Source organism: Petaurus breviceps, unplaced genomic scaffold (assembly GCF_028583685.1).
Source record: "Petaurus breviceps papuanus isolate PSGF00001 unplaced genomic scaffold, PetGlider_PUasm1.0 90845, whole genome shotgun sequence".
In the NCBI taxonomy this organism is placed as follows: Eukaryota; Metazoa; Chordata; class Mammalia; order Diprotodontia; family Petauridae; genus Petaurus; species Petaurus breviceps.
Window position 1 is genome coordinate 403,066 of NW_027187359.1, and position 27,018 is coordinate 430,083.

At 44.5% G+C, this 27,018-nt stretch overlaps 1 protein-coding gene across 1 annotated transcript in view; it reads right to left on the bottom strand.

Moving 5' to 3' along the window:
* Nucleotides 1–406: 406 nt before the first annotated feature.
* Nucleotides 407–27,018, bottom strand: part of RIMS4 (regulating synaptic membrane exocytosis 4) — a 60,967-nt gene continuing 34,355 nt past the window's right edge. Inside the window, exons 2-6 of the mRNA XM_069072273.1 lie at nucleotides 25,572–25,713; nucleotides 11,748–11,860; nucleotides 11,244–11,345; nucleotides 9,059–9,198; nucleotides 407–2,601 (exon numbers count right to left, since the gene is read on the bottom strand). Coding sequence (XP_068928374.1) covers nucleotides 2,383–2,601; nucleotides 9,059–9,198; nucleotides 11,244–11,345; nucleotides 11,748–11,860; nucleotides 25,572–25,713 — 716 coding nt within the window. The 3' untranslated portion in view covers nucleotides 407–2,382. The remainder of the gene's footprint in view (nucleotides 2,602–9,058; nucleotides 9,199–11,243; nucleotides 11,346–11,747; nucleotides 11,861–25,571; nucleotides 25,714–27,018) is intronic.

Genomic DNA, 27,018 nt, shown 5'->3' on the forward strand with positions numbered 1-27,018 from the left:
ACTGACCAGGGAGAACCATAGGAAGACCATCTAGTCTGACTCCTGCATTATACAGAAGAGGAAACTGAGGCTCAACAGGGTGAGTTATCTCCACTGCTTCCCTCTAGTCCAATTTAAAAGGATTCCTTGAACATTCCACCAACCCTCCCCACCCCCAAAAAAAAAACTTGGTTTGGAACCCACGTCCTGAGTGCCCTGGTCTATCCTTGGCCAGGCACCAGGGCCCAAACGCAGCCCAGCGGCCCAGCAGGGCTTTGTAAATGTATAATCATAAGAAGAGTATCAACAAGAATAAATAACACTATGTAATTCTGTGCCCCCAGCTAAAGCCTCTTTGGGCTGGGTGGGAGAGAGGGAAGAAGCCAGAAGGGCAAACCCCACCCCCACCCCCCCCAAAACCCAAGGGACCAGCCCCAGCAGCCACACTCAGAGGGCATGGAGCTAGTTGGATTTTCCTACACCTCCCCAGACCCCTTTCACTGCTCAAAGCTCCAGAGGAAAAGACAGGCCGGCTGCCTCTGGAGCCCTCAGGGAGAAAAGAAGAGGATTAGACAGAGAATTCCATCTAACCCTTCCCCGTTAGGCCCATCATTTGGCCCATCATTCCCCACCCTCCAAGTGTATGCACACCAGTGTTTCCCCTCCTTGGACTTAATAAAGATGAGAGGTTTAGGGAAAAGCCCTGCTCTAGACTACTCCCTCCATTCCAGGGATGGGGGAGGTGAGGAGGGACCAGCCTCAGTGCTACTGGGGAGAAAGGGAAGAGGAGGGGCCTCTCCCTGTAGAAGGAGGCAGGAATGTGCTTCATTAAAGAGGGTTCCTACCCAGCATGCAACAGTTTGCCTGAAATTACCCCATGGCTGGGGTCAGGGATCAGGCCAGCGAGCCAGATCTGAAGCTGGGAGCCCCAGGACACAGAGCCAAATCATGCAGCTGGAGATAGGCAGAAGGAAGGGGAAAGGGAAGGGGAGAGAGAGAAAGAAAACACTCACTAGTTTGACCCTTTCTCTTTTTCTACCATCTAGAATCCCCATAAAATGACTCTTTTGCATTCAGTTCACCTATTTCAAGATGTTGCTTTTTGTGTGTTTTAAAAAGTAAAACCAAGGTTCTCTGGCCCTAGAAACCCCAAAGAAGAGGCTAGATTACCATCTGCCCAGAGGCCAACAGTCTGGGCTAAATGACCTCTGGAGTCCAAGGGTTCTTCTACTATAGACTATCCCAGGGCCCTGGGATAGAGTCCATGGCTGGCATGGAATACCCTGGCCACACATCAACCTCTAGCTTTTCCCAATTCTGCCTTCCTTGATATCCTGGCTTAGCCTACTCAGGCCCTTCTGGGGACTGACAAGGCTTGTTGCATCCCAGGCTGAGAGATCTTAGGAGATCTAGCAAGTTCAGCCCAGCACTACCCGTCCACTGCCGGGGCAGGGTGGGGAGACAGAATTCCCTTAGAGTCTCAGTTGCTTCCAACTGCCTCCGGGCTGCTGAGAGAAACATCCCCAGGATCTGGAGGTGAGGGGCCAGGAGGCAGCAGCCCCTTTTGGGCACTAAATAAAGGCATCCTCAATTCCTACAATGGAATGTCTTTGAGATCACTAGTCTAAATCCCTCGTTTTTAAAGTAGGAAACAGATTCAAAGAAGGGAGGTGATTTGTTAGGGTCACACAGAGCTAACAAGTGACTAAGTCAGGACTGAGACCCTTGCCTCCTAGCTCCCAGGTGAGAGATCTTTTCCTTGTAGAAAGGAGGCACCATCTGCATCCTGAGTCTTTATGAGTCGGGCCTGACATCCAAAGAGCTGTGCGAACAACGTGTGGCGGCCAAGGAGGACACATGCCTAGAAGGAGGTACTTAGTCAAGAGGAGGTGAAGCCCTGATGACTGATGGGCAGACTCTCCAGGCTGCCTTGGTGTTCTGGGGCCTCTCCAGGATGCAGATGGCCTTGACTAATGGCTGGCTCCACCATCCTCCTTGGAAACTCCCAGGGCTCCTCTCAAACTGGCTGCAGGCAGGGTATACAGCCACTGGAGCCAAGTGCCACAAGAAAGACACTTGCTGGTAGATCGGCACTATAGGGAAGGCAGGCCCCTGGCCTAGGATAGTGGAGACAGCTCCAGGCAACTAGCTCCCAGGAGGACACAAAAAGGGGAGAAGTTGAACAATAGGCCCACTCCCAAGTCTGGGGGGTCAAAGGTAAAGCCAATTGCTCTAGGAGAGGGAAGGCCTCAGGGTGGGGAAGGGGGCCAAACAGGGGATGGGGAGGAGCCCACAGGATAGGTCTCCCCTCCTTGGGAGGGAGCCCTGTCTGCTTCCATCTGAAGTGCCAGGAGTTCCAGATCCAGGCATAGTCCCTGGGCAACCCCTCCCCAAGTTCAGCCACTACGAGCGCTCCCCGCAGGGCCCCACGGTGCTCTCCAGGGACAGCTGAGAGGACTGGCGCAGTAGTGGGCCGGTGGCAGGGTCCACCATGGATGATGTGGGGAAGAGCTTGTACCAACCCACGGCCAGGCTGGTCAAGTCCAGCTCTTCCAGAAGCACCCTTGCCACTCCCATGAAGTGTTTGCGCTCCATCCGTCCATAGTTGCCCCAAACAATCACCTGCAGAACAGATATACAGCAAGGTTGAGCATGGGTCCCCTTCTCCCCCATAGCCTTGGAGTGATCGCTCTTCACATCAACCCATCACCAGGTATCTTTAAAAATGAGCCCCTTCCAGACACTCCTGGTTTACCCCACCAGAGGTCTGTCACATGAGCCAGACTAAACTTGAAAGACCATCCAACCCCTTCATTTGATAGAGGGAGAAATGAAGTGAAGTCACTTGTCTAAGGTCACACCCCTAGTAAGTGGCAGAGCAAAGACTCATGTCTTCTAACTCCAAGTCCAACGAGGACCAAACTGAGGTTTGGAGAAGGTCAGTGACTTGACTAAGATCAAACAGGGAATAAATAGAACAGAGCTAACATCTCAGTACAGGTAATCTGAGTAACTTCTCTGACCTTCAGTTTCCTTATTTGCAAAATGGGTCTAATATCTGAATGACCTCTCAGGATTTTTATGAGGAAAGTGCTTTATAAACTGTAATGTGCCTCCTAATCCTGAGATTGTTATATTCTGGGATTCTAGGCCTGGATATAGAAAGGTGAGCTATTTTAACTATTATTGGGTGAGGAGTTAGAAGGCGGGTTCTAAATGAGTCCTGGGTAAGCCACAGTGAGGAGTACATGACACCAGCTTGTGAATGGCTGATTCTCTTAACCTCAGCTGTAAAAGGAAATAAAATAGCATCTAGTCAATAAAGGTTTCTAAGCCTGGGTTTCCTTCTATGTAAAATGTGGATAAAATCCTTGTCCTATTGAGTTCAAAGGGCTCTTGTGCAGCTCAGACAGAAGAATTTGTGTTTCCATAGCACGTTCAGGTCTTCAAAAGGCTTTACTCAAAACAGCTCTGAGGCAGTCAGTAGCTCCAGTATGATCATAGAGGAGAAGTAAGGCAGTGTGGTTCAGTAGGAAGGGCTGGATTCAGGGTCAAGGGACCTGGGTACAAACCTAACTATGATCTGCCTCACTTCTTGTGTGACCTTAAACAAGCCAGGTACCTTCTCTGGGCATCAGTTTCCTCATCTATAAAATGAGAGGGTTGATGAGATGACCTGTAAGGTTCCCAGCTCTAGATGTATAATCCACTTTTTTTTTTGAGAGGGGAAGGGACCAGATCAATGATTTCATTAAGGAAATTCCCTCTACCAATATGGATCTGCAGCTATGTGATTTACAATCTTAGAGAATTGTCTAAAGCAATGACACCTCAAGTGATCCATTTTTTTGTTGTTGTTGCTTTTTTTTGTTGGAGGGGGGAAGATAGGGCAATTGGGGTTAAGTGACTTGCCCAAGGTCACATGGTGAGTTTTGTGCAATCCATTTTTACAGATGAGAAAACTTAGGTACAGAGAAGGGAAGAGAGTTTCTCAAGGTCACAGAGCAAGTAAGAATGGGATCCACATCTGGCCTTTATTTCACCTAAAACTTCTCCACTCCTCAATTTTCTTCCTAATACAACTCTTTCCTTTCATATTTTATAATTAAATTCATGCCTGTGAGGCCTGTTTTGAACAGAAGAGCATCCCTTCTGCCCATGGTCACCAATGGCCTTCCCACCGTAGCCCCGGGGAAACTATTTCTTAGGAGGTATCACATTCATTAACAGAAAGCCCCAAGTTTCAGGACCAGTGTCATTCTGCCACAAGGAGGTGAAGAGCTCATGTAGTCCAATGACTATAGCAGGGGCCAGGGCACTTGGGAGCCCCAGCTCTAGAATCAGAGACAATTAGAATTGTTAGAGGTGGATGGAAGGGACAGTCAGAGCTGGAAAATAACTGAGCAGAGCAAGGAACCTTAGGGATCCTTGAATCCAGTCCTTTCATATTACAAAAGAGGATACTGAGTCTCTAGATTGTCGATGTGAATTTGCCAAAGTCACCCAGTAAATTAACTTTGGAGTTAAGATTAGAACTCTGGTCTTCTATCACCTCAGTGCTCTTTCCAATATAAGGAAACTTAAACTTGGCTGTGTTAGCATTAAATAAATTATTCAATCTCTTGAGGGGGAGAGTCTCAGTTTCTTAATCTGTAAAATGGGGATGATTACATATTTTTTTTTAGCCAATATCACAGGTTTTGGGGAGTGTAGAATAAAATTTAAAAGGAAAACAGAAGTTAAGTAATTCTCCCAGGGTCATATATCAAGTAAGTGTCTGGGGCTGGATTTGAACTCAAGTCTTCCATAGTCTAGGTCCAGTTCTCTATCTTCTGTGGCACCCAGTTGCCCCTAAAATGCCATTCACACATGTAAAAATAAAGATAGGGACTGGACCTATGATTTCCTTGGCATAGGGCACTTATAGTAAGGAAATTCTCATTATTTATGTAAATAAGCCCTGCTCTGCCATGTACAACTTTCAAGAATTACCTAGAGCACTGATTGGGAGGTCCAGTGACCACCTGTGGGGTCACACAGCCTGTATGTGTCAGGGGCAAGACTCCAACCCAGATCTTCCCCCACACTGCCTTTCACCCATATGTAAAGGATTCTAGACATCTTAACCATGGTTATTTCCTAAGCAGATAGAGGATGGTCTGAGAAATATGAAAATGACTGGGAGCATGGGGGAGAGTTGGTCCAGAAGCTAAACTTTGAGCTTAGCTGTTGACCTTGAATGCTCACTCAAATAGCCTGGGGACAGATTTTCTGCAGTGTCTTGGGAGCTCCATGACAGGCTATTGAGAAGTCTAAAAATTAGCCTAACAATCCACAAGAGATGTCAGCTCAAAAGGGCTGGGGAGCTCTTAAGAACAGAATGTACAAAAAGCACACAAAGAAAAACAATTCTGATGAAGATTTTAAAGGGAGTTATCTAAAGAGACCCATTTAAATGTAAAGATCAGCAACTGACTTAGATTTTTAAAGAACATTAAGATGGAAGCAAGGCTAGGTAAATAGAGGGAAAATACAAAAGTGTGAAGTCCTGTAAAGAGAATGTCTAATTTAAAGCACAGAATTAACTGAAGCAGAAAAAATAATTTTTAAAAAGCTATTCAGAGTTTTTTTTTTTTTAAATATTGAAGACAAAGAGGATTTCTTTGCTATGGTTCTATCAAAAAATGATAGGATCACTGAACAGGGAGGATGAAATGATGGTTACAGATAATTGAGAGAATGCAGGACTAGCTTCTTTTAATTTGCTTCTGGTTTCTCTGTCTTTAGACAGGAAAGGACAGAAAAAAAATGTGATTAATGGGGAGGTGATACCTCAGATAAGTCAGGAGATAGAAGGAGAGCACTTTGCTTCTCCTGACAAGTTCAAGTCACCAAACCTAGCTGAGTATTGAAAGACCAGGCAGAGTTGATTACTGAATCACTCAGTGAACTTTGAAAATTTATGGAGAACTTAGGAGATACTTCAGGATTGGCAAATGTCCCAAATTTTCCCCCAAAAAATGGCAAAGCAAAGGAACTGCAAACTATAGATTAATGACTGATTCCTGGCAAAATTTTGAAATGTAGTATTAAAGGTGTGGTTAGTAAATGTGTAGGAGAGGAAGCCATGATCACAAAAAACCATCATGACCTCAAGGCTAGGTCATGCCAAACTAATCTAGACTGTTGGAGTGGGGGAATGCTGTAGACATAGTTGACCTAGATTTTAGTATAGCATTTGGCAAAGATTCCTGCTCTTGCAGGCAAGATGTGGTCTAGTTCAATAGATTCAGAACTTGGTTCTGTGCTACTTAATATTTTTATTAATAAAAAGTTACAGATACAAGGGAGTCCTAGTGAATGTTTAACAATTAGCTCTCTGGAGGGGGGAGATATATGTATGACACACTTTTAAGTTTAATCTGCATTATTAACATTTTCTTCATCATTTTCTTAAGTCTAAACAATCAACAAAACAACAAATCAAACCCTGATTTATAGTATTTGCCAATTTCTGAGGTGTAAATGTCCACACTGAAAATTTAACAATCAGCTCTCAACAGCTGGCTAAAGCATTTTGCGGCTGACTTATAGTTAGAAGGAAGAGCTAATAAGTTTGGTGACATAGTCCCCTCCCCCCCAAAAAATCTCTCTAGACTGAACACTAGATGAATGTTAATAAGATGAAATGTAACAGGGGTGAACATTTGAGTTTAAAATATGAGATAGTTAGGTAGTACAGTGAATAGAAAACTGGACCTGGATTTAGGAAAACCTGAGTTCAAATTCTATCTCAGACACTTACTAGCTGTGTGACCCTGGACAGGTTGCTTAATCACTGCCTGCCTCAGTCTACTCATAAGTAAAATGAGAATAACAATAGCATCCATCTCCCAGGGGTTTTTTGAGGATAAAATTAGTTAATATTTATAAATTGCTTTTCAAACCTTGAAGTGCTATATAAATGCTAGCTATTATTATTGTTATCAAAAATCAACATCATAAGTACAACTTTGAGGAGGTACAGCTAGACAGTAGGTTTTCTGTAAAAAAATTTGATGGTCTTAGCAGACTGCAAGCTTAAGATGAGTCAATAGGGTGATACAGAGACCCAGAAAGTTAATTTACTCTCTGTCGTCATTTAAAAAATGTACAGTGTCCAGGACAAGGGAGGTCCTTGTTATATTCTGGCCTGGTCAGCTCCCACCTAGAGTATTGTTCATCCATTCTGGGTACTCCACTTTAGGATGGATGTTGATTATTTGGAGAGCAGCCAGAGGAGGGTGAACAAAATGGTAGATGACCTTGAGTTAATGCCTTTGAGGATGGGTTGAAGGAACTGGGGAGTTTAGTCTGGAAAAGAGACTTTGAGCTGACAAGTTATTTGGAGGACTGTCACACAGAGGGGGCTGAGACTGTCCTACTGGGTTTCAAGGGACAGAATAGGAGCAATGGGAAACAGCAAAGAGGAGAACTTCTGGGCGATGTAGGTTAGAGCTTCCTAACAATCAGAGCCATCTCAAAGTGGTCGTGGCTGGATCAGGAAGTGGTGGCTTCCCTCTCCCACAGGGAGGTCTCCAGGCTAAGGATGGATGATCACCTATCAGGGCATTCTTGGCTGTGTACTAGCTGAATTAGAGGGTCTCTGAACACCTGAGATTTCCCAGGCCTGGTTTGGACAAACTATAGCCCATGGACCAAATCCAGCTCCCTTCCAAATTTTGTAGAATGGTTTTTCCATGCTGAGATTGGTCCTCAGTTTGTAGTTTGCCAATGCTTGGTCAAGGCAGTGATGGAACAAGCTCTTCCCAGGAGCCTGGGCAGCCCTTTTCCTCTCTATCATGGACTCCCTTTGAGGGCAAGTGCCCCTTCTGAGTGTTTCCAGTCTTCTCAGTCAACTGGAACTGGGTCAGATTTAGATTCTTCTGCCTGTCATTCAAGGTCCTCGTGGCACTACTCTACTATACCTCAAGTTGTCCTTTTCCATGAAATTCTAGATTCCTGCCAACTTTAGCCCAGGATTTGGAATGACATGGAAAATCCACCACAAATCTAAACTTTCCTCCGTGGTAGACTCGAGGGCAGGGACTATCTATCATGTAAATTATGTGTTTCTTCTAGTGCTAAGCACAGGTCTTAGTACACAGTAGTCATTTAGTAAATGTTTGTTATTGCTGGCAGGAAATGTTAACAATCATAAGCAGTGGTACAGTGGAAAGTCCTGGAGTCAGGATGGAGGCTGGGATCAAACCGTCTTATTTAACTTTTCAGAGCCTTGTTTTGCTCATCATTAAAGTGGGGCCAATAGTATCTCTGGTACCTACCCCACAGGGCTATGGTGGTGATCAAAGGTCACTCATGTAAAGCCCTCTGTAACCCTCAAAAGTGCCCCAGAAATGTCAGCTGCTTTTTTAATATAAGCAATGGCCTCAGGCTTGGGATGATGTGGGAACAAAATGATACCCTTACCAATAAAAGTATTGTGTAATGGGGGCCAAGGAAACTAGAGCCTGGTATTCCTCCACAAGGCTGAGATTCCACCTCCTCTAGGAAAATTTCCCTTATTATTCCCACCCAGATTCAGGGATTTCATTTTTCCTAGATTCTCTCAGAACTTAGAAACATTTTGTTAAGGTCCTTGAGACCCTGTTACCTCAAAGACCAGAGCCTTGGTTCTTCCAGCTGGGTCATCTTCCCATCCCTCCAAAGACCAGAGTCCAGTCTTCCCCAAAGCCCAGATTCTCATCCTACCAAAGGCCAGGTCCCCATCCTGCCAAAGGCCAGGTCCTCATCTTCCAAAGACCAGGCCCTCAATTTTCCACAGGCTCAGTTCCCATTCATTCAAAGACCAGATATCCATTTCTCCCATAGTCCAGGTTCTCATCTTATCCCAAAGACCAAGTACCAGGTTCTCATCTCGCCCCAAAATCCAAGTCCCCAGTTCTTCCATAGGCCAGATGCCCCTTCCCTAAAGGCCATTACTCAATACCCCCCAAGCCCAGATTCTCCACCCCTCCCCTACCCCAGACCAGGTCCTTATCCTACAAAAGCTGAGTCCCCAGCCTTGAGCCATTCTCACCTGCAATACTTTGCCCTGAGGACTCTCAGGGAACAGGAGCACCTGGTTATACAGGGGATCCAGAGACTTTCGAGCCACTTTGGTCTTCTTCTTGGCAATGCACACACCATTTTCCAGCAGGTAAGCCTTGATGTAGGCCGCTAGAAAAGAGAAGAAGGACAGGAGGGTCTTATTGGGGTGCTTTCTGCTCTACTCCTTCCTTCTTCCTGGCTCTCACTGACTGGGGGAAGGCCCTGACAGAGGAAGCTGCCAAGGCCTCATTGTATATCTTGATGTTCTGTCTGGATTGAGGAAAGAGACACCGGGGATGGATTCTAAGGTGGGATAAGGGGTCAACTTCCTACATCTTACTCACATAACCTTGTGAAAGTCCTTTTACACCCCTTGGCTTCAGTTTTCTCCTCTGTAAAATGGGGGCAGTGGAGGAGTGTTGACAAATTAACCTCTAAGGTCTTTTGCAGCTCTAACATGCTATGTCCTATGGTGCTTTTGAGCTGTAAATTCTATGATCCTCGGTGAGTCTGCTTAAGAATGGGTGGTAAGAAGATGGAGAAAATGGTCTTGGGTAGCCCCATGTTTGGGTGGGGTAAGAGAGCCAGTCATCCTGTACCCCTCATCACCATTCTCTCCACTAGTCTTCTCTTCTCCTGGGGTTTCCCATCGTTCCTACTCTCACCAGCCCAGTACATGCAAAGCATGGTTTAAGTGATACTAGGGAAAATGGGAGGAATGAGCTGGGAGGGAGAGGGGACCTTGATGGAATTGTACCTTGGAGGAAGATGCTGACAAGCAGCTTTGGCTTTGTTGGGGACAGTCCTATGTCCAAGCAGGGACCAAGCCTTCCTGTCCCTCCTCTCTTCTCTTCCTCCTCAGGATTTTTTGAGGCTCCACCCTCCTCCCATTTGGTCCTCAAAGTCTAGAGTGGTAGAGAGTTAGGGGCCTCGAATGTGGAGTTCATTCAAGAAGTGGTTAGATTTTTGGAGAAGACCAATGAAGGAATTTTTTTTCTTGACTATACTTTTTACATGAGTTTTGTTTCATTTTTCTTTTTATTCAATGAGGGAGGAAAGGAAGAAAAATACTTGTTAATTGAAAAGAGAGTAAAATGGTCAGGCCAGGCCCATGATCAGAGTAGACATATGTCCAGGGTTGGAACTGAGGCTGAGTTTTAGGTGTGAATTATAAGTGGTAGAATTGAAAAGGACTTGAAGGTCACATAGTCCAACCCTCTCATGAGAAAACTAAGACCCAGAGAGGTTAATTGGTCAAGGTCACTGGGGTAGTAACAGAGTTGAGAATCAAACTCAGGTTTTCCAACTCTAGGTCATGTGTTTTTCCCATTTATACAGCAGCTCCCTTCCCTTCTAGTCCGGGCTGGGTGTGGTTGAGGTCAGGGTTATGGTTGAGTCTTAATGAGATCAAGATTAAGGAGTGGTCAGTGTTGAGAGATGTCCTGGGGTGGTGCTGTGGTCTAGGGCTCTAAGCTAATCCAATGGGTTGGAGACTTAAAGTTTAAGGACCTAATTATTGTATAGAATACTATTCTTCTGGCATGTGATCAAAGTGGGAGAGATGTATTCAGGACTAGGGGTAATAGCCAGGGCAGTGGAATTAGTAATCGCTAAATTCACGACCAGATTGATGACAAGGCTAGGGCTAAGGGTCTAGCCCAAGCTGAGTCTGTGGCCAGGGTCAAGTGTTAAAGCAAGCCTAGAACTGAGGTATGAGAGTTTCATAAAGGCTAGAGACATGATTGGGGATAGGAAATGATCAGGGTTATGGTCAAGATTTGGAGACAAGTCTGGGCTAAAGGTTGAGTTAGAAGGGTACAGTAAACACTTGGGTCAGGCTTGGGTACAAAAACTAGAAATATGGTTAAGGTAAGGGTATGGTTAAGGTCAGGCCTACAGTTTGGGCTGGGGATGTGACACTAACATGCCAGGAAGATAATAAGAACCTAGAAGGGGTGGGAACCAGAGGCCTTGAGGCCATATGCAACCCTTTAGGTTCTCAAGTGTAGACCTAGAGGGCTACATGTGGCCTCAGGTTCCCCTCCCCTAACTAGTGTGTTGACCAGGTGTTGGATAGAATCCAAAAAGGTGAGGATGAACTCATTACAGCCTACACCAAATTCCAGTGGATCCCAAGTGAGAAGTTCAGTAATTCTTATAAACTCCCTGGTTACCTGGCAAGGTCTTGGAGCCTGGCTTAGCTGTTAGACCTCGGGCTTGGATAATGTCCACTTCAAGCTGTCCATTCCTCTCCTGCAACCCGATCTCCACATCTCCTACGAGGCCCCCAAAGCAGAGAAAACAGAGAAATTTAGGAGCTCCCTTGGCCAAGGATGGGCCTCACTGTTCAGGTAGGTGTCTCTGAGGGCAATGCCATCACTGTCTTAGACCTAGACCAAGGGCCTGCAGAGGGTAAGGCAAGTATGTACTCTACCTTAGTTCAGAACTTCTAGTGGGTGTACTTTGGGGGAAGAAAAGGCAACTGCTTCCAGTGGTGTTAAGGGAAGGTTGAGGAGGCTAAGGAATCCAGTTTCAGGCCACAGGAGCTCCTACATCTGGACACAGGGGTGTAAGAGGGAGCTCAGGGTACCAGCCAGCCTAGTCTGGTAAATTAGGGGATTCTCTTATTTCCTGGACTGGCTCCCCATGGATCTTCCTGGGGTCTGAAGGTCACTCACCCATGGATGTAGTGGCTAAGGTCTGACGCCCCACAAACTGTGCAGGTCCCATACTGCCCAGGAAGTCACTGAACTGAGCATCAGATGCGAGGCACACACCTCCATAGGTAAGACTGGAAGGGGAAAGAACAAGGTTGAGAAGGGTCCCTTAGGCAGCCAAAGAGCCCTGTTATCCCCGAGAACTACACCCAGCTGTCTGTCTCAGAACCTGTTTCTATCTGCATTTTTATTAGTTCTTGCTGTCTCTCTAATTAGATTTTGCCTCCCTATCAATCTGTGTTTCTGCCTTTCTATTTCACCTTTTGTCTGTCTGTCTATTACTGTTATTCTATCACTGCTTCTGCCTCCCCTGCTGGTCTCAGCCTATTCTTTTTCTATCAGCCTCTGATGGTCTCTGTCTCTATCTTGGCCTTTCTCTCCATCAGTCTCCATCTTTCCGCCATCTTCCTCTGTCCATCAGCTTCAATCCAATTCTACAAATACCAGTTCTCCACTATGCACAAAGCATTGAGGTACTCTTCTAGGTTCTGGGGATACTGGGACAAAAATGAAACACCTGCCTTGGACCTGCCTCCAAGCATCAATTCTACAAGGGGTGGGTATACATGACATTCACATATAAGATAAACTGAGGAGAGGAAAGAAAGCATTAACCAGAGGAAGTGAGAAAGATCTCTAGGAGGTGACATGTGAGCCAAGCCTTGAACAAAGTAAAGGATTCTAAGAGGCAGAGTTGAGGAGGGAGGCATGGGGGAAAACCTGTTAGGAGGCGTGGAGTTGGGCATTAGAATGACAAGTGTAGGAAATTGCTAGCAGTCCAGACTAATTAAAACCCAGGTTTGGTGAAGAGGAAAAGAATGAAATATGGCTGAATATATGAGTGGCAGCCAGGTCATGGAAGGCCCTTAAATGTCAAGCTGAGCACTCTATATTTTAGCCTCCATACAATGGGGAACCACTGAAAGATTTGGAGGAGAGTGCAAAGGCCCACCATGCTTTAGGAAGATTATGTTGACAGCTGTATGGAGCAAGTCCATTTGATTGTAAACTCCTTGAGGGCAGGGACTATATTATCTTCTGCCTTTTTTTATTCCTAGCACTTAGCACAGTGCTTGGCACTTAGTAGGTGATAGTAAATGTTTATTGACTGTATAACTAGAGTACAGATTGGAGGGAAGAGCTCACAGGCAGGGAAACCATAAGAAGACACTACAATAGTCTAGACAAGGGCTGATAGGTGCCTGAATAGAGACCATGTGAGTGGAGAGAAGACAGATTCAACTGATGTGGTAAAGGCAGAATCAACAAGTCTTGGCAACTGACTGACTATTTTGGGGAAAGGGAGAGGGAAGAAATAGGAATGACACAGAGCTTTCCAACCTGGTGTCTGGAAGGATGGGTACCCTTTCCAGAAATAGGAATGTTTGGAGGAAGGGTTGGTTTAGGGAGGAATGTCATTAGTTCTGGTTTTGGACATACTGCATTTGAGATTCTGATGGGATGTCCAGACAGAATTGTCCATCAGGCAGTTGGCAATGCCAGCCGGGAGTTCAGGAAAGTGATTAGGGCTGCATATATAGATTTGTGTGTCTATATATAGATGATAATTGAATCAAGCCTATGTCTCTGCCTGTCTGTCCACCAGCTCTTTCTCTGCCCCATTTGTCATTCTCTCCACCAACTTCTATTCCTATCTCAACAGGAACCATTAAGGTCTCTTTCAATTGGCTTCTTCTAAGACTCTGGACAGTCCTAAAATCTTGGCACTCTCTCCTTTGAGAGACTTGTGTACCCTGTTACCCCTATTCCATCCTCAGACACCACGAGCTCCTGCACAGGGATGGGACTTGGGAGTCACATCCAGTCCTTACACCACCCAAAAGGGGCAACCCTAACTACAGGGTCCCAGTCTTCTTACTACTACATCACTGCAGCTCTGCATAGGTCCCCAGAGGGAAAAAAGCAGAATTGGAACCCAGTTCTGGGGTTGTGGGTGACTCTCTGAGCACACAATTTCTGAGTCCTAAAATATCAGACCTGGAAGGGTCTTTATTGATCAGAGAATCTGACCCCTTCATATGATCAAGATCTCACATGATTTGGTGGCAGAGTCCAAACTAGAACCCAGCTCTCTTGACTCACACTTTACTACTATTTCCTCAAAAGACAGCAAAAAAAAGGTGACAGGTTTTTTGGGTTTTTTTGTAGGGGAAGACAGGATAATTGGGGTTGTTACTTGCCCAAGGTCACACAGCTAGTAAGTGTTAAGTGTCTGAGGCTAGATTTGAATTCAGGTCCTCCTGACTCCAGGGCTGGTGCTCTATTCACTGTGCCATCTAGCTGCCCCCATAATTTAAGAAAAAAAGAAATAAAGAAATTTAGATTAGGAGACAAAAGACTTGAGTTTAAATCTTGGCTCTGATAATTATTCCCTTTGAGACAAGTCATTTCCCTTTTCCAAGCCTCAGTTTCCTCATCTGTAAAATGGGGATTTAGGACTAGATGAATTTTAAGGTCACTTCCAACTCTACATCTACAATTCTGTGATTCAGGGCAAAAATCACAAACATGAAGATCACTTGATGCTATAAGAGGAGATAGAAGGGAGGAATCCTTAGGGCCTGTTCTGGTTAAGGAAGCCTTCCTGAGGAAGTAAGGAAATGGTGCCAAGCACTGTGCTGAGGACTTTATAAATCCGATCTCATTTAATTCACACTACAGCCCTGGGAGTTAGGTGCTAACTGAGGCAGAAGAAGGTAAGTAGCTTGCACAGCTAGTATGTGTCCAAGTTTGGATCTGAATTCATGTCTTCTAGCTGTCTTCTAGGGGAGATGGGACTTGTGTTAGCTAGGTGTTGAAAGTAGTGTGATGCAATGGGAAGAGCATTAGATTTGCAGTCAGAGGCCCTGGATGTGAATCTCAGTTCCACTATTTATTTCTTTTGTGACATTTGGCAAGTCCCTCCCCATCCAGGAACTGTTTCTTTATATGTAAAACCTAGAAGGTTGAAGTAGATACCTTTCAGTCCTAGATACTATAACTATACACTGCCCAGTTTATTGCCACTGTAGTGGCTCCACATGGAATCCCATCTGTTCCCCACTCCCCCTGCCTGGAGATTGCCTATGGCTGAGCAATAGCCACATGATGGCCCAGGGATACAGTCAGAGTTCCAGAGATGTCCATTACTTGGTGTTCCTGGCTGCACAGATAATCATTATCATCATAATAACTAACAGCTATATAGCTCCTTAAGGTTTACCAAGTGCTTTACTTATATTAGCTCAACTGATCATCACAACAGCCCTGTGAGGTGATTTGTAAAATTTCCATTTTACCAATGTGGAAACTGAGGCTAAGAAGTTAAGGTGACTTGCCCAGGGTTTCGCAGCTAGTGTCTCAGACAGAACTGGAACTTAGGTCTTCCTGACTCCAAGCTTAGTGTCTTAGCCATTATGACACTTTATTGCCACATGAGCAGAGGTTCTCTTCTTTCATACATCCACTCATCCATCCATCCATCCATCCATCCAGTCATCCACCCATCCATACAGCCATACATCTATCCATCCATCCAGTCATCCACCCATCCATCCATCCATCCACCCACCCATCCATCCATCCATCCATCCATCCATCCATCCATCCATCCATCCATCCAGTCATCCATCCATCCATCCATCCAGTCATCAACCCATCCATACATCTATCCATCCATCCACCCATCCATCCATCCATCCATCCATCCATCCATCCATCCATCCATCCATCCATCCATCCATCCATCCATCCATCGAGGCATAGACTATAGTCAACTCGAATGGGCTCATGAGAGACAAGTGTTAAATTTTCACTGTGAGCATTTGCACTTTGGAAATTGACAAACTCTACAGATCAAGGCCTGATTGATTGTTTTGTTGATTGTCTAGACTTAAGAAAATGATGGAGAAAATGTTAATAATGTAGATTAAATTTTAAAATGCGTCATCCATCCATTTTGGGAGTGTTAGTTTTTAAACATTTAACAACACTCCCCTGCATACATCTATCCATCTGTTTATCCATCCATCCATTCAACAACTTTTATTAACAAATGCTCAAATGAATTAAGTCTACAGTTGGCTCAGGTTGATGTGTGGTTGCCTTTTCTTTGGTTTTAAATTCAAGAACCAAAAAAAAATTCATTTCAGAACTCTGGTTCTTATACCTGAGATCTGAATATACAGGAAACATGGTTACCTGTTCCACCCTACTACAGCTTAGAGCTTCCCTCCATCAGGGCATTGTGGACTTAAAAAAAAACACTTGGTCTGCTACTAGAAAAGGGCATGTCAGGGCAGCTAGGTGGTGGGGTGGATATGGTACCAGCCCTGGAGTTAGGATGACCTGAATTCAAATTTTCCCTCAGACACTTATTAGCTGTGTGATCCTGGGCAAGTCACTTAATCCCAATTACCTCAAGGGAAAAAAAGAAGTTATGTCTATTATTAAGAAGAGGAGAGCAGGCAGGGGTCTCCAAAGGTCATCATTCCCCTGCCTCTTGGAACAACAGCTCATCTTTCAAGGTTCAGTTCAAATGCTCCTTGCTCTAGGAAACTTTCATCCACTAGAAATGGTTTGTCTTTCTTCAGACCTCACTTAGCACCATATCATTCCATTTTATTTCATAGTTTTCTGCACCCATATTATGTGTCCTGGATCAGGGCTTTAAAAAAAATCTTTATATCTCTAGTTCCAAGGAATATGGGTAGATGCCTAGAAATCACTGGCTGGATTGAATTAGATTGAACAGTCTCCAAATAAGGCAAGTTTGATTTGTTGGGGTCTAGAAGTCCTTCCTAATGCCCAAGCCAAATATTTTCTGCTATACAATTTAAATTCCTACTTCAATCCCACTAAATTAGTGTTGACTGAGCACTAAGCGGTTTTGTGCAACCCTATGCTAAGTGCTAATGGGGATGGACTTGAGGAGAGCCTCTTTTTTTTTTTTCTGGGCCTCACTTTCTCAATCAGAAAAATGAGGAGGTTGGACCAGACGCTCTGAAAGGACCCTTCTCGTATCAACCTTCTATGAATCTGTGGGTGCCACAACACAGCTTAGGAGCCCAACCCCATGCCCGCCCTTCTTGGGGACCCAAGAGAGGCTTTCAACACTCTGAAATTAAAAGTTTCCTCTAATATCCCCATTGTCTCTTCACAAGCTCCCAGCAGGATCCTGAGGAGACAATGGTGAGACTGACAGTGAGGTAATTTTCTGTAATTGTTTGTGATGCCTAGGCTGCTGCCTTATTTCCTATCTTACAGCTGGTTCCCAGGGCCTCTCCTGCTGGGAAGGTCCCCTGGGTTGCAGCTCCAGAAAGTTATATACTGAAGGCCCTTAGGGCAGAGAAGAGAGAATGTTAGATCTTGAAGAACCCTTCCTCCAGAGGTCATGGTTCCCTTTCACTGAAGGTCTTCAAGCAGGATGCTGGATGACCATTGGTCAGCTATGTGACAGTCTGTTTGTTAGTCAATAAGCTATGTGCCAGCACTGTGCTAAAGCATGAGAGACACAGAGAGGCCAAAATTCCCTGCTTGGGACTTGAAGGAGTGTACACTCTAATGGGGGAGAGGTATAACTAACTAGGGACATAAAGATATGTGCTGAGTACGTCAAGGTAATTTGAAAGGGGAAGACATTAGCAGATGGAAACAGGGGTGGGGAACTTGCAGCCTCAAGGCCACATGTGGCCTTCTAGGTCCTTGGGTGTGACCTTTTGATTGAGTCCAAGTTTTACAGAACAAATCCTTTTATTAAGGAGATTTGTTCTGTGAAGTTTGGATTCAGTCAAAGGGCCACATTTGACATGCAACCTCAAGGCTGCAGGCTCCGTGCCATGCCCCCCTACCCCCCCCCCAGGAATATCTCTTACAGAAAGTGGGATTTGAGCTGAAGCTTGAAATAAGCCAGAGAAATTAAGAGGCAGGCATGAGAGGAAGTCTTTTAAGGTAGTGTTTGGATTAAATGGCATGGATTAATTCTAGAACTGAGTCTAGGACATATAACAAATAACATCAGAGTTGAGAGGGAGCTTAGAACATAGAACATAGAATCTCAGAGCTAGAAGGAACCTTATGACATATGTCATAAAATGCCAGTCCTGGAAAGAACCTCAGAAAATAGGAAGCAAAACCTGGAAGAAATTTTAGACCAGAGAACACAAAGTACTAGACCTGGAAAGTACCTTAAAACATAGAATATAAGATTTAGAAGTGATCTTAGAAGCCATTTAATCTAACCCTCTCATAGTATAAGTAGGGAAACTGAGGCCCAGAGAGAGGAAATATCTTACCTATAGTCATCCAGGAAGTTAATGACACAGCTTTATTTGTTCCCTCCTAATAAAGAAATGGACCAGGGCAGCTAGGTGGTGCAGTGAATAGAGCACCGGCCCTGGAGTCAGAAGAACCTGAGTTCAAATCCGGCCTCAGATACTTGACACACTTACTAGCCATGTGATCTTGGGCAAGCCACTTAACCCCAATTGCCCTGCCTTCCCCCCTCCAAAAAAAAAAAAAAAGAAATGGACTGTGTGCATTTGGTTCCTTTCTGCACCAAAAAATGAATCTGAAATGAAGGCTTGCATCCAGGCTTGGACAAAAATCCTTGATTTCTTCAAAAAAAAAAACTAAAATGAAATTTCAAATCTTATGAGTTCTGCTCATTTATTTGAAACTCCCAGATGTTTTATTGATTAATTTTGGGGATTGGGTTAGCTCTTGGATCATTAAAACAGTCAGGCTTCCACTTTATTTTCAAAATGTTTTCACTTTCTCAGTTTCATCCAGAATCTGGAAAAAAAGCAGTGTAGTGAGAACGTTAGCTTGTGAGGCAGAAGGCCTGGGAGCTAGTCCTAGCCTTGTACTGGCAAGCGATCTCCTGAGAGTCACCTTTCCTCCTCCTGTCTACTTTCTCAGCCTGTTTTCTCCTCTCCAGAATGAGGGAGGGGACCTGGACAACCTGACCCTACAAGTTAATCCCAGTTTCAGATCCTATAATTCTAAAATGATAGAGAGAACCCTGGTCTTAGCTCTGACAAACTTTGATTTGAACACCAGTCAGCCAATCAGCAAACATTTAATATGTGCAAAGGTGTATTGTAAATAAAAATTCCAAGGAGTTTTGATCCCTCAATGTCCTAATAGGCACACAGTCATGCACGCGTACACATATACATGCACACGGGTAGAGGCAGAACATGTAAAGTTAAGGGCAAAGAAAATACTCCATCCACCTGCACACTCACTTGAAGTAATAGAACATGGAATGTCAATGCTATAAGGGAGCCTAGAACACAGTATATGAGAGCTGGAAGGGGGTTTTAGAACATGGAAAATCAGAGCTGGAAGGGAGCCTAGAACACAGGAAGTCAGAGCAGGAAGGGACCTTAGCAATGATCAGGTCTAATTTGTTTGGTTTCATAGCTGAGGAAACAGGAGGAGAAAAAGACAAGGACACTGACTCACCAAGGACATCCAGCAAGTTAGTGACTGAGCTGGGACTTAAACCTGCATTTCCCTGCTCTTAAGTCAGTGATCTCCCCTTTCTGCTTGGTTGCCTCCTGCCTCTGCCCAGGGGGCCCCCCAAGGCACAGGACTCCTTGTCATGCTTGCTCATCCACACTTCTGCCTGCCTTTCCAATATGTCTGTTTCCCCAGACAGCAGATGGTCTTGGAGAGGAGGGGGCCGGCCTGACACCTGCAGTCCTCAAGAGCTTGGTAGCCAGGCAGCGGGCTGTGCCAAAGAAAGCCTGGCCCTGGCCAGTCCAAGGCCAAGATGGCCGCTCACTGCCAGCTCAGACCCCGCTGCTTTCCAAGTCAGAGAACACAGGACTCAGATGCCCAAGGATGAGAAAGGAGTGGAATGAAGCAGGAAAGGGAGAAAGGAAGCAGAGCTTACCTTTTTCACCTCTAGGGTGATGACATTGTTGGCCATGGACTTTGAGGCAAGGAAGAGACTTTGGGGAGAGATAAGTGAGTGAGAGAATATTTGAGTCAGACATCAGATCACACACCAGTGTGTAGACTGACCAGCACTGGGCTGCCCAGGGACAATAGGCCTCTGTAGAGAAGGGAGTGTCGTTCTCCAAGGGGCAGACATGTCTGTGATCTGAACATCCTCTGTATCAAAGCCATGTCCTGAACAGAAAGCAGGGGGATATAGATCCTATCCTGTATACATGTATCATATATATATATATATATATATATATATATGCTGCTAGGTGGTTCAGTGAATAAAATGCTACGACTGGAATCAGGAAGACCTAAGTTCCAATCTAGCCTCAGATACTTGCTGACTGTGTGACCCTGGGCAAGTCACTTAACCACTGTTTGCCTCAGTTTCCTTTATGTAAAGTTGGGATAATAATTATACCTTCTTCCTAGGGTGTTTGCAAAGATAAACAAGAGACAGTATATGTAAAGCTCTTTGGAAATCTTAGAGTTACATATAAATTCTAGCTCTACCTATTCTAAGTATGTATCCAATTCCACAGGTCAAGCATAAACACATACAAGCTTATGCACAAATATAGGCACCCTGTCATTAGCACACAATTAATTCACACACAATCAACGTGCCAAGAACAATGTAGTGTGCTGGCAATACAAAGGCAACAAATGCAGAAACAGTTCCTACTCTTAAGGAGTTTACGTTCTAAGAATATTACCCCCCCAAAAAAAAGCATATTACCCCCCTTGCCCCATATTGCCAGTTAACTAATGCATATTCACAATAGAGGTTCACATACATAGAGATACACACATATAGCTATACACACACAGGGAAATATAGCTATATGGAGACATATACATGTTAGAAGAGAGATGACACCTACCACACTTCAGGTTGCTGAAGAGAGAACAAGACTATGGGAAGAAGCCAGGATAAGAGGAGTTGACAGTCTTCAATATGTCCCTATCCATAGCTTGCTACCTTAGAGACTTTGGGAAATTTCCCTTTGGCTGAGATCTCGGACTCTCTTAGTCGAGCTGTTATCTCCTCCCACTGGGAGAGCTCCTTCACTCTGTATTGTCTGATATATGTTCTCCTATGTAGACTTTCTCTAATTTTTTTTTTGCTATCACTTTGGACAAAAGGATTTCTTGGCTAAGGGCTATGTGTGTTCGTTGTGGAATTGGTATTTGGTAAGAAGGAAATCAAGCCGTGAAAATCTGGGGTGTCCTTTTCCCCATCAATGAACAGAGATCAGAAGTTTAGCTTGAACCTGAAAACTACATCCCTGGACAAATAATATTTAAGGAAGACAAATAAACATCATTCTAGCCCAGTGCCCTCTCTCTCTAAGGAGAGCAGAGTGGCCAAGATTCTAGCCCTAACCCCCCACTTCCCTCCTACCAGGAAGTCGGCTCCCTTGGAGAATGGTGGGGGTGGAGGGAGAGATGTGTGTTCTGTTGCCTTTTAAGCCATACAGTGATACCCCCATGCCACATGGGGAGAAGAGCCACAAGAGGCCTGAGGACACGGAAGGGACTCTCCTTTCTCTTCTCTCCAGCTCCTCCTTGTCCCTCATGCAGGATTGGGACATTGATCCGCACCAATGAAGAGAGAGTCCCATACCAATGGGCTTTGGGACCCAGGGTAGATTTATACATATAAGTGTGTCTATGTATATACAACCCACATATATACATATATGTATACACACATACATGTGTGTATTTGTGTACAGGTATCAGTGTATGATTAAGTGTATATGTATATATGCATGTATATTGATCGAGTATACATACATACACACATCGGTACATATGTGTATATGCACACACTCAATCATGCACTCACATCTATACAGACATGCATGCTCATACTCATGAAGATGGACACACACTGATAATGCACTCACAAGGCAAATACATATATGTGCACACAGAGATGTACATAAACACACATTTACCTGCACACTCACCCAGGTAACATGTACGCTCATACATACATGGAATAATTTGGTCAGGTGCCCCTCTGATATGTGGGCAGAGGGGTACCACTGATGACTGGGCTGTCTAATGGGCAGGCAGGCACAGCTGTCTTCTGGGGCTGTTGGCTGCCCTGGGAAGTTCTGGACTTCAGCCCAGGGGAGGGGCCTGGATGGTTCATTTCCGTCCTTCCCATCCCACAGAACCACATGGGCCTCTGTGGGTCTATTTTTAAGCCAAAGCTGAGCAATTTTCAGCCTGGTACCATCACTTCTAGAGCTTGGAGAGGAGGTGGGAGAGAAGGGTGGAGCAGCTCCGACATCAGTCTGGGATGTGCAGGTCAGCCCTCCACCAGAATACCTGCTAATAACGAGGAGGAGGTGACCAGTAAAGGCAGTAGCCTGTTAACTCATCCTCACACTCCACCTGCATCTACCTCCCCCAGTCATGGGAGTAAGTCTGTCCCTGAGATCCACACTCATTACAGGTTCCTAGATACAGAGCTGGAGGGGGATCTGGACATTTTCCAGTCCAACAACCTCCTTTTTGCATTGTGACCTTGAAGGTTCCTTTCTACTTCAAGTCTGTGATCCTGAGGAAATGTGAGCTTCTAACCCTCCATTTTAGATGAAAAAGCTGAGGCCTACATGGGGCAATGACTTGTTCAAGGCCACACAGGTAGGAAGTCACAGAACTGGGCTTGAAACCTGGGTCTTCTAATTCCAGACTCAGCATTCTGTCCACTGTGATACACTGCTATGCTCAGTATCTCCATAGGTTCTTAATCTGGTGCTCACAGGCCCCCAAAGGTACCAGGGGTAGATCTCAGGGAGTCCATAAACTTGGATGAAAGGAACCCATATCTTTATTTCCCCTAACCTCTAACCTAAATTTAGCGTTTCCTTCAATTACTTAAAAACGTTATTCTGAGAAGTGGTCCAAAGACCTCAACAGACTGCCAAAGGGGTCCATGGCACCAAAATGGTTAAGCATCTTTGCACTATCGGATGAAAGAAGCATCACCAGGACTTTGCCCTGCTGGGAAGATGGCATCAGAGTCAAAATAATGCTTTTAAGAATGCCCTCAAACACTAGAGAATAGGTGAGTGAATTATGGTTGTGTAATAGATATAATGAGGGTCAGCTAGGTGGCACAGCAGATAGAGTGCCATGCCTGCAGTCATCTTCCTGAGTTCAAATCCAGCCTCAGACACTGGCTATGTGACCCTGGAGAATTTTGCCTCAGTTTCCTCATCTGAAAAAACAAGCTGGAGAAGGAAATGGCAAACCACTCCAGCATTTTTGTCAAGAAAACCCCGAATGGGGTCATGAAGAGTTGGACATGACTGAAAAATAGATATAATGAAATAGTTTTGTGCTATCAGAAATGACGAAAGGGATAGGTTTTGAGAAACTTGGGAAAACTCATAGGAACTGATGCCAGGTAAAGTCAGCAGAGTCAGGAGAACAATTTATCCAACAACCACAGCATTGGAAAGACAAACTTTGAAAAACTCAAGAATGCTAGTCAATATGATGACCAGACAGGATGCTAGAGGAAGCGTGTTGCCCACCTCCTGGCAGAAAGGCAATAGATTCAAGAAGCAAAAGGATAGATACATGCATTTTGGGGACACCGACAATGTGGGAATTAGTCTTTTCTTGAGAGTTTTGTTTTTCTATTTTCCTGTTAAATTGGGGGTGGGTAGGAGGAAAGGAGAAAAAATAAATGCTTGTTAATAGAAAACAGAAAAATAATGTCTCCGGAGGGACAAAAAACATGCCAGGAATCCTTGGGAAGAAGGTACATTCATTTCAAAAATTGCTTGGAGTCTGGTAAAATAGAAAAAAATGTTGGATTTGGAGACAAGAGTGTTTGGTTTCAATCCTGGAGTATTAGAGGTCATCGAATGTAAGCCCCTCCCTTTGTAGGTAAGGAAACTGAGTCTCCAGAGAAGTTAAGGGACTTGCCTGAGGCCACGGAAATAGAAGGTAGCAGAGCCAGGATCATGTCTGAAATAAAATATAGAACTGGGATTTGAACACAAGTTCCATGACTCCCAATCCAGTGTTCTCTCACTTCAAAATTATTTCAAACACTATGAAGTCTGCTTTCATGGGTTGGTCAGTGAAGTTCAATTAAACATTTTTTTTAAAGTTTCAATAAAAAAAAAACACGTGTTTATTAAGCATTTTTATAGGCACTGAGGCAAAGTGCTAGGAAGGAAAGGATAAAAATCAAACAATTCTTGCTCTCAGTGAACTTATTCCCTACTGAGATGAAATAATTTGTGCACAGATAAGTAAACGCAAATCATATGTAAAGTAATTTTAAGAGGGGACACTTAAACAAGTAGGGGTTCAGGAGAAGCCTTTTCTGGGGAGTGGCACTTGAATTGAACCTGAAAAGGAGGTTGGGATTTCTTTTTTTTTTTGAGGGGGGAAGGCAGGGCAATTGGGGTTAAGTGACATGCCCAAGGTCACACAGCTAGTAAGTGTTAAGTGTCTGAGGCCGGATTTGAACTCAGGTCCTCCTGACTCCAGGGCTGGTGCTCTATTCACTGTACCACCTAGCCACCCCTGGAGGTTGGAATTTCAAGAAGAGGAGGGAGGGGGCACATCCCAGGAGGAGAGGACAGCCTGTGCAAAGGCACAAAGGTGGGGGATGTACATAAGGTAGGCCTTATGGTAGGCCAGTTGGGTTGAAGTGCACAATGCATGAGGGGGAATGATGTGAAAACTGTGGAAAGGTAGGTTGGAGGCAGAGTGTGAAGGTCTTTCATTGAAAACAGGAGGATTTGCATTTTACTGAAGAGGGAAGAGGAAAACAATGAATCGACATGGTCCGACCTGGGCTTTGAGACTATCCATTTGGCAGCTGTGTGGAAAATGGAATGGAGAGGAAAAAGGAGGCACAGAGAGTTGATTAGAAGGTTACTGCAGCAGTCTAGGTGAGAGGTGATGAGGGTCTGAATTAGGCTAGCAGGTGCACAGCTTGTTGTGTTTTTCCTTCGTTTTTGAAGAGGACCATGGCATCAGGGAACTGATGACATGACTTGCAATACACTCAAGAGGTGGATGGATGTGAGAGATGTTGAGGCAAAAAAAGGAAGTCCAGAAGAAGGGTGAGTTTGGGGGGAAAGATAATGAGTTTTGGATTGGACTGACTGACTGAGATGCCTATGGAAACTTCAAGAGATGATGTGAGACTAGAGTTCAGGATAAAGATAAGAACTCTATATGTAGATCTGTGGGTCATCTGCATAGACACGATAATTTAACCCAAAGGAGCTGGTGAAATGGGGATGAGAAATAGAATGGAAGGAGGGAGAAGAGAGGAGGAGAGAAGGAAGAGAGAGAAGGGGGGAGAGGGGGAAGAGAGAGTGAGAAAGGAGTAGAGAGGGGGGAATGAGAGGAGAGGAAAGAAGAGTAAGAGAGAGAAGAAGAGGTGGCAGCTAGGTGGCACAGTGAATAGAGCACCAACCCTGGAGTCAGGAGGACCTGAGTTCAAATCCGGCCTCAGACACTTAACACTTACTAGCTGTGTGACCTTGGGTCACTTAACCTCGATTGACCTGCCTTCCCCCCTCCAAAAAGCAAAACAGAGAGGGAGAAGAGAGGAGAGGAGGGAAGGAGAAGAAAAGAGAGGAGAGGAAAAGTGAGAAAAGAGAGGAGAGAAGAAGAGTTGAAAAAGGAGGAGAGGGGAGAAGAAGAGAGTGAAAAGAAGAAAAGAGGAGAGAAGAAAGATAATCTATAGAAAGAAAAGATGAAAGCTTAGGACACAACTTTTTTGAGGTGACTGGGACTTTGAAGACCAGGCCTTTGGTCTTTGAGCCTTCCACTCACTTGCCCTCGGAGCCATAGCTGTTCATGCTGTCTTCAATGGATTCATGGCTGGCTTGACGCAAGGTCCGACTGGGCATCTCCACGGCCAGGCCAGTCTCTGTGCTTCGTTGGATTGCTCCTTTTAGTCTCCGGCCATCTCCATCTTTGAAAGCAAGTGAAAGATAGAAGAAAAAAAAGGTAGAGAGACATAAATACACATGAAGAGAAGAAAACTATGGGAAGTTCTCATTACTCTCTCACCCATACATTACACCAAAAGACCCTAAGTCATAGCTTCGTTGAATATTGAGCAAGAAGGAATTTTAGAGATACATTAGTCTGACTCCTTCATGGGGTCAGCTAGGTGACTCAGAGTATAAAGTGCTGAACCTGGAGTCATAAACGCCTGAGTTCAGATCCTGCCGCACTATCTATGTGACGCTGGGCAAGTCACTTACCCTCTTACCCTCTCCCTGACTTGGTTTTCAAATGTGTAAAATGAGGATAATAGCACCTACCTCACAGGGTTGTAGTGAGGGTCAAAATAACCTATGTATGCCTCTTTGCACACTTAAAATGCTATAGAAATTATAGTTCTTGAGAAGCAGCTAATTGTGTTTCAGATACAATGCTTGCCTCAGAGTCAGCTAGACCCAAGTTCAAGTCCTGCCTCAGGCACTTATGAGCTGTGTCACTTATCCTTTCTCAGTATCAGTTTCCCCATCTGTAAAATGGGGAAGATCAAATGAGATATGCATGTGCATATTTTACAAATATATAAAACATTTTGCCAACCTAAATGTGCTATATAAATGCTGGATATTATTGTTTTATGGAGGAAAAACCCAAAGTCCAAAGAGGTTAAACTTGCTCACAGTCACAGAAGTATTAAGGAGCAGAAGTAGGATTTGAACCTGAGTCATCTGACTTACATCCCATACTAGACTTTACTGCCCTTAAGAATCTAACTGGATTGAGTCTTCCACCTATCACTTACTAGCCATGGGATACTGTCCAAATCAGTGGTCCTCCTTGATCTCAGTTTCCTCCTGAATAAAGTGGGTATGTTAATACTTGTATTATCCAACTCACAGGGTTGTGTGAGGCAAGTTAGACCGTATCACCCTCATGGAAGTCACACTCCATCAATTCCATTGGCTCCCTCTAGGGTCAGATATAAAATCATCTGTGTGATCTTTAAAGCATTCCATAAAAGACTTATATGAACTGATGCAAAGTGAAATAAGCAGAACCAGGAGAACAATACACACAGTAACACCAACATTGTGTGAAGATCAACAGTGAAAAGCTTAGCTCTTCTCAGCAATACAAAGATCCCAGGCAATTTTGAAGGACTCATGATGGAAAATGCTATCCACCTCCAGAGAGAGAACTGATGGAGTCTGAATGCAGATAGAAACACAATTTTTCTTTACTTTTTTTTTCTTGTGTTTTTTGGTCTGTGTTT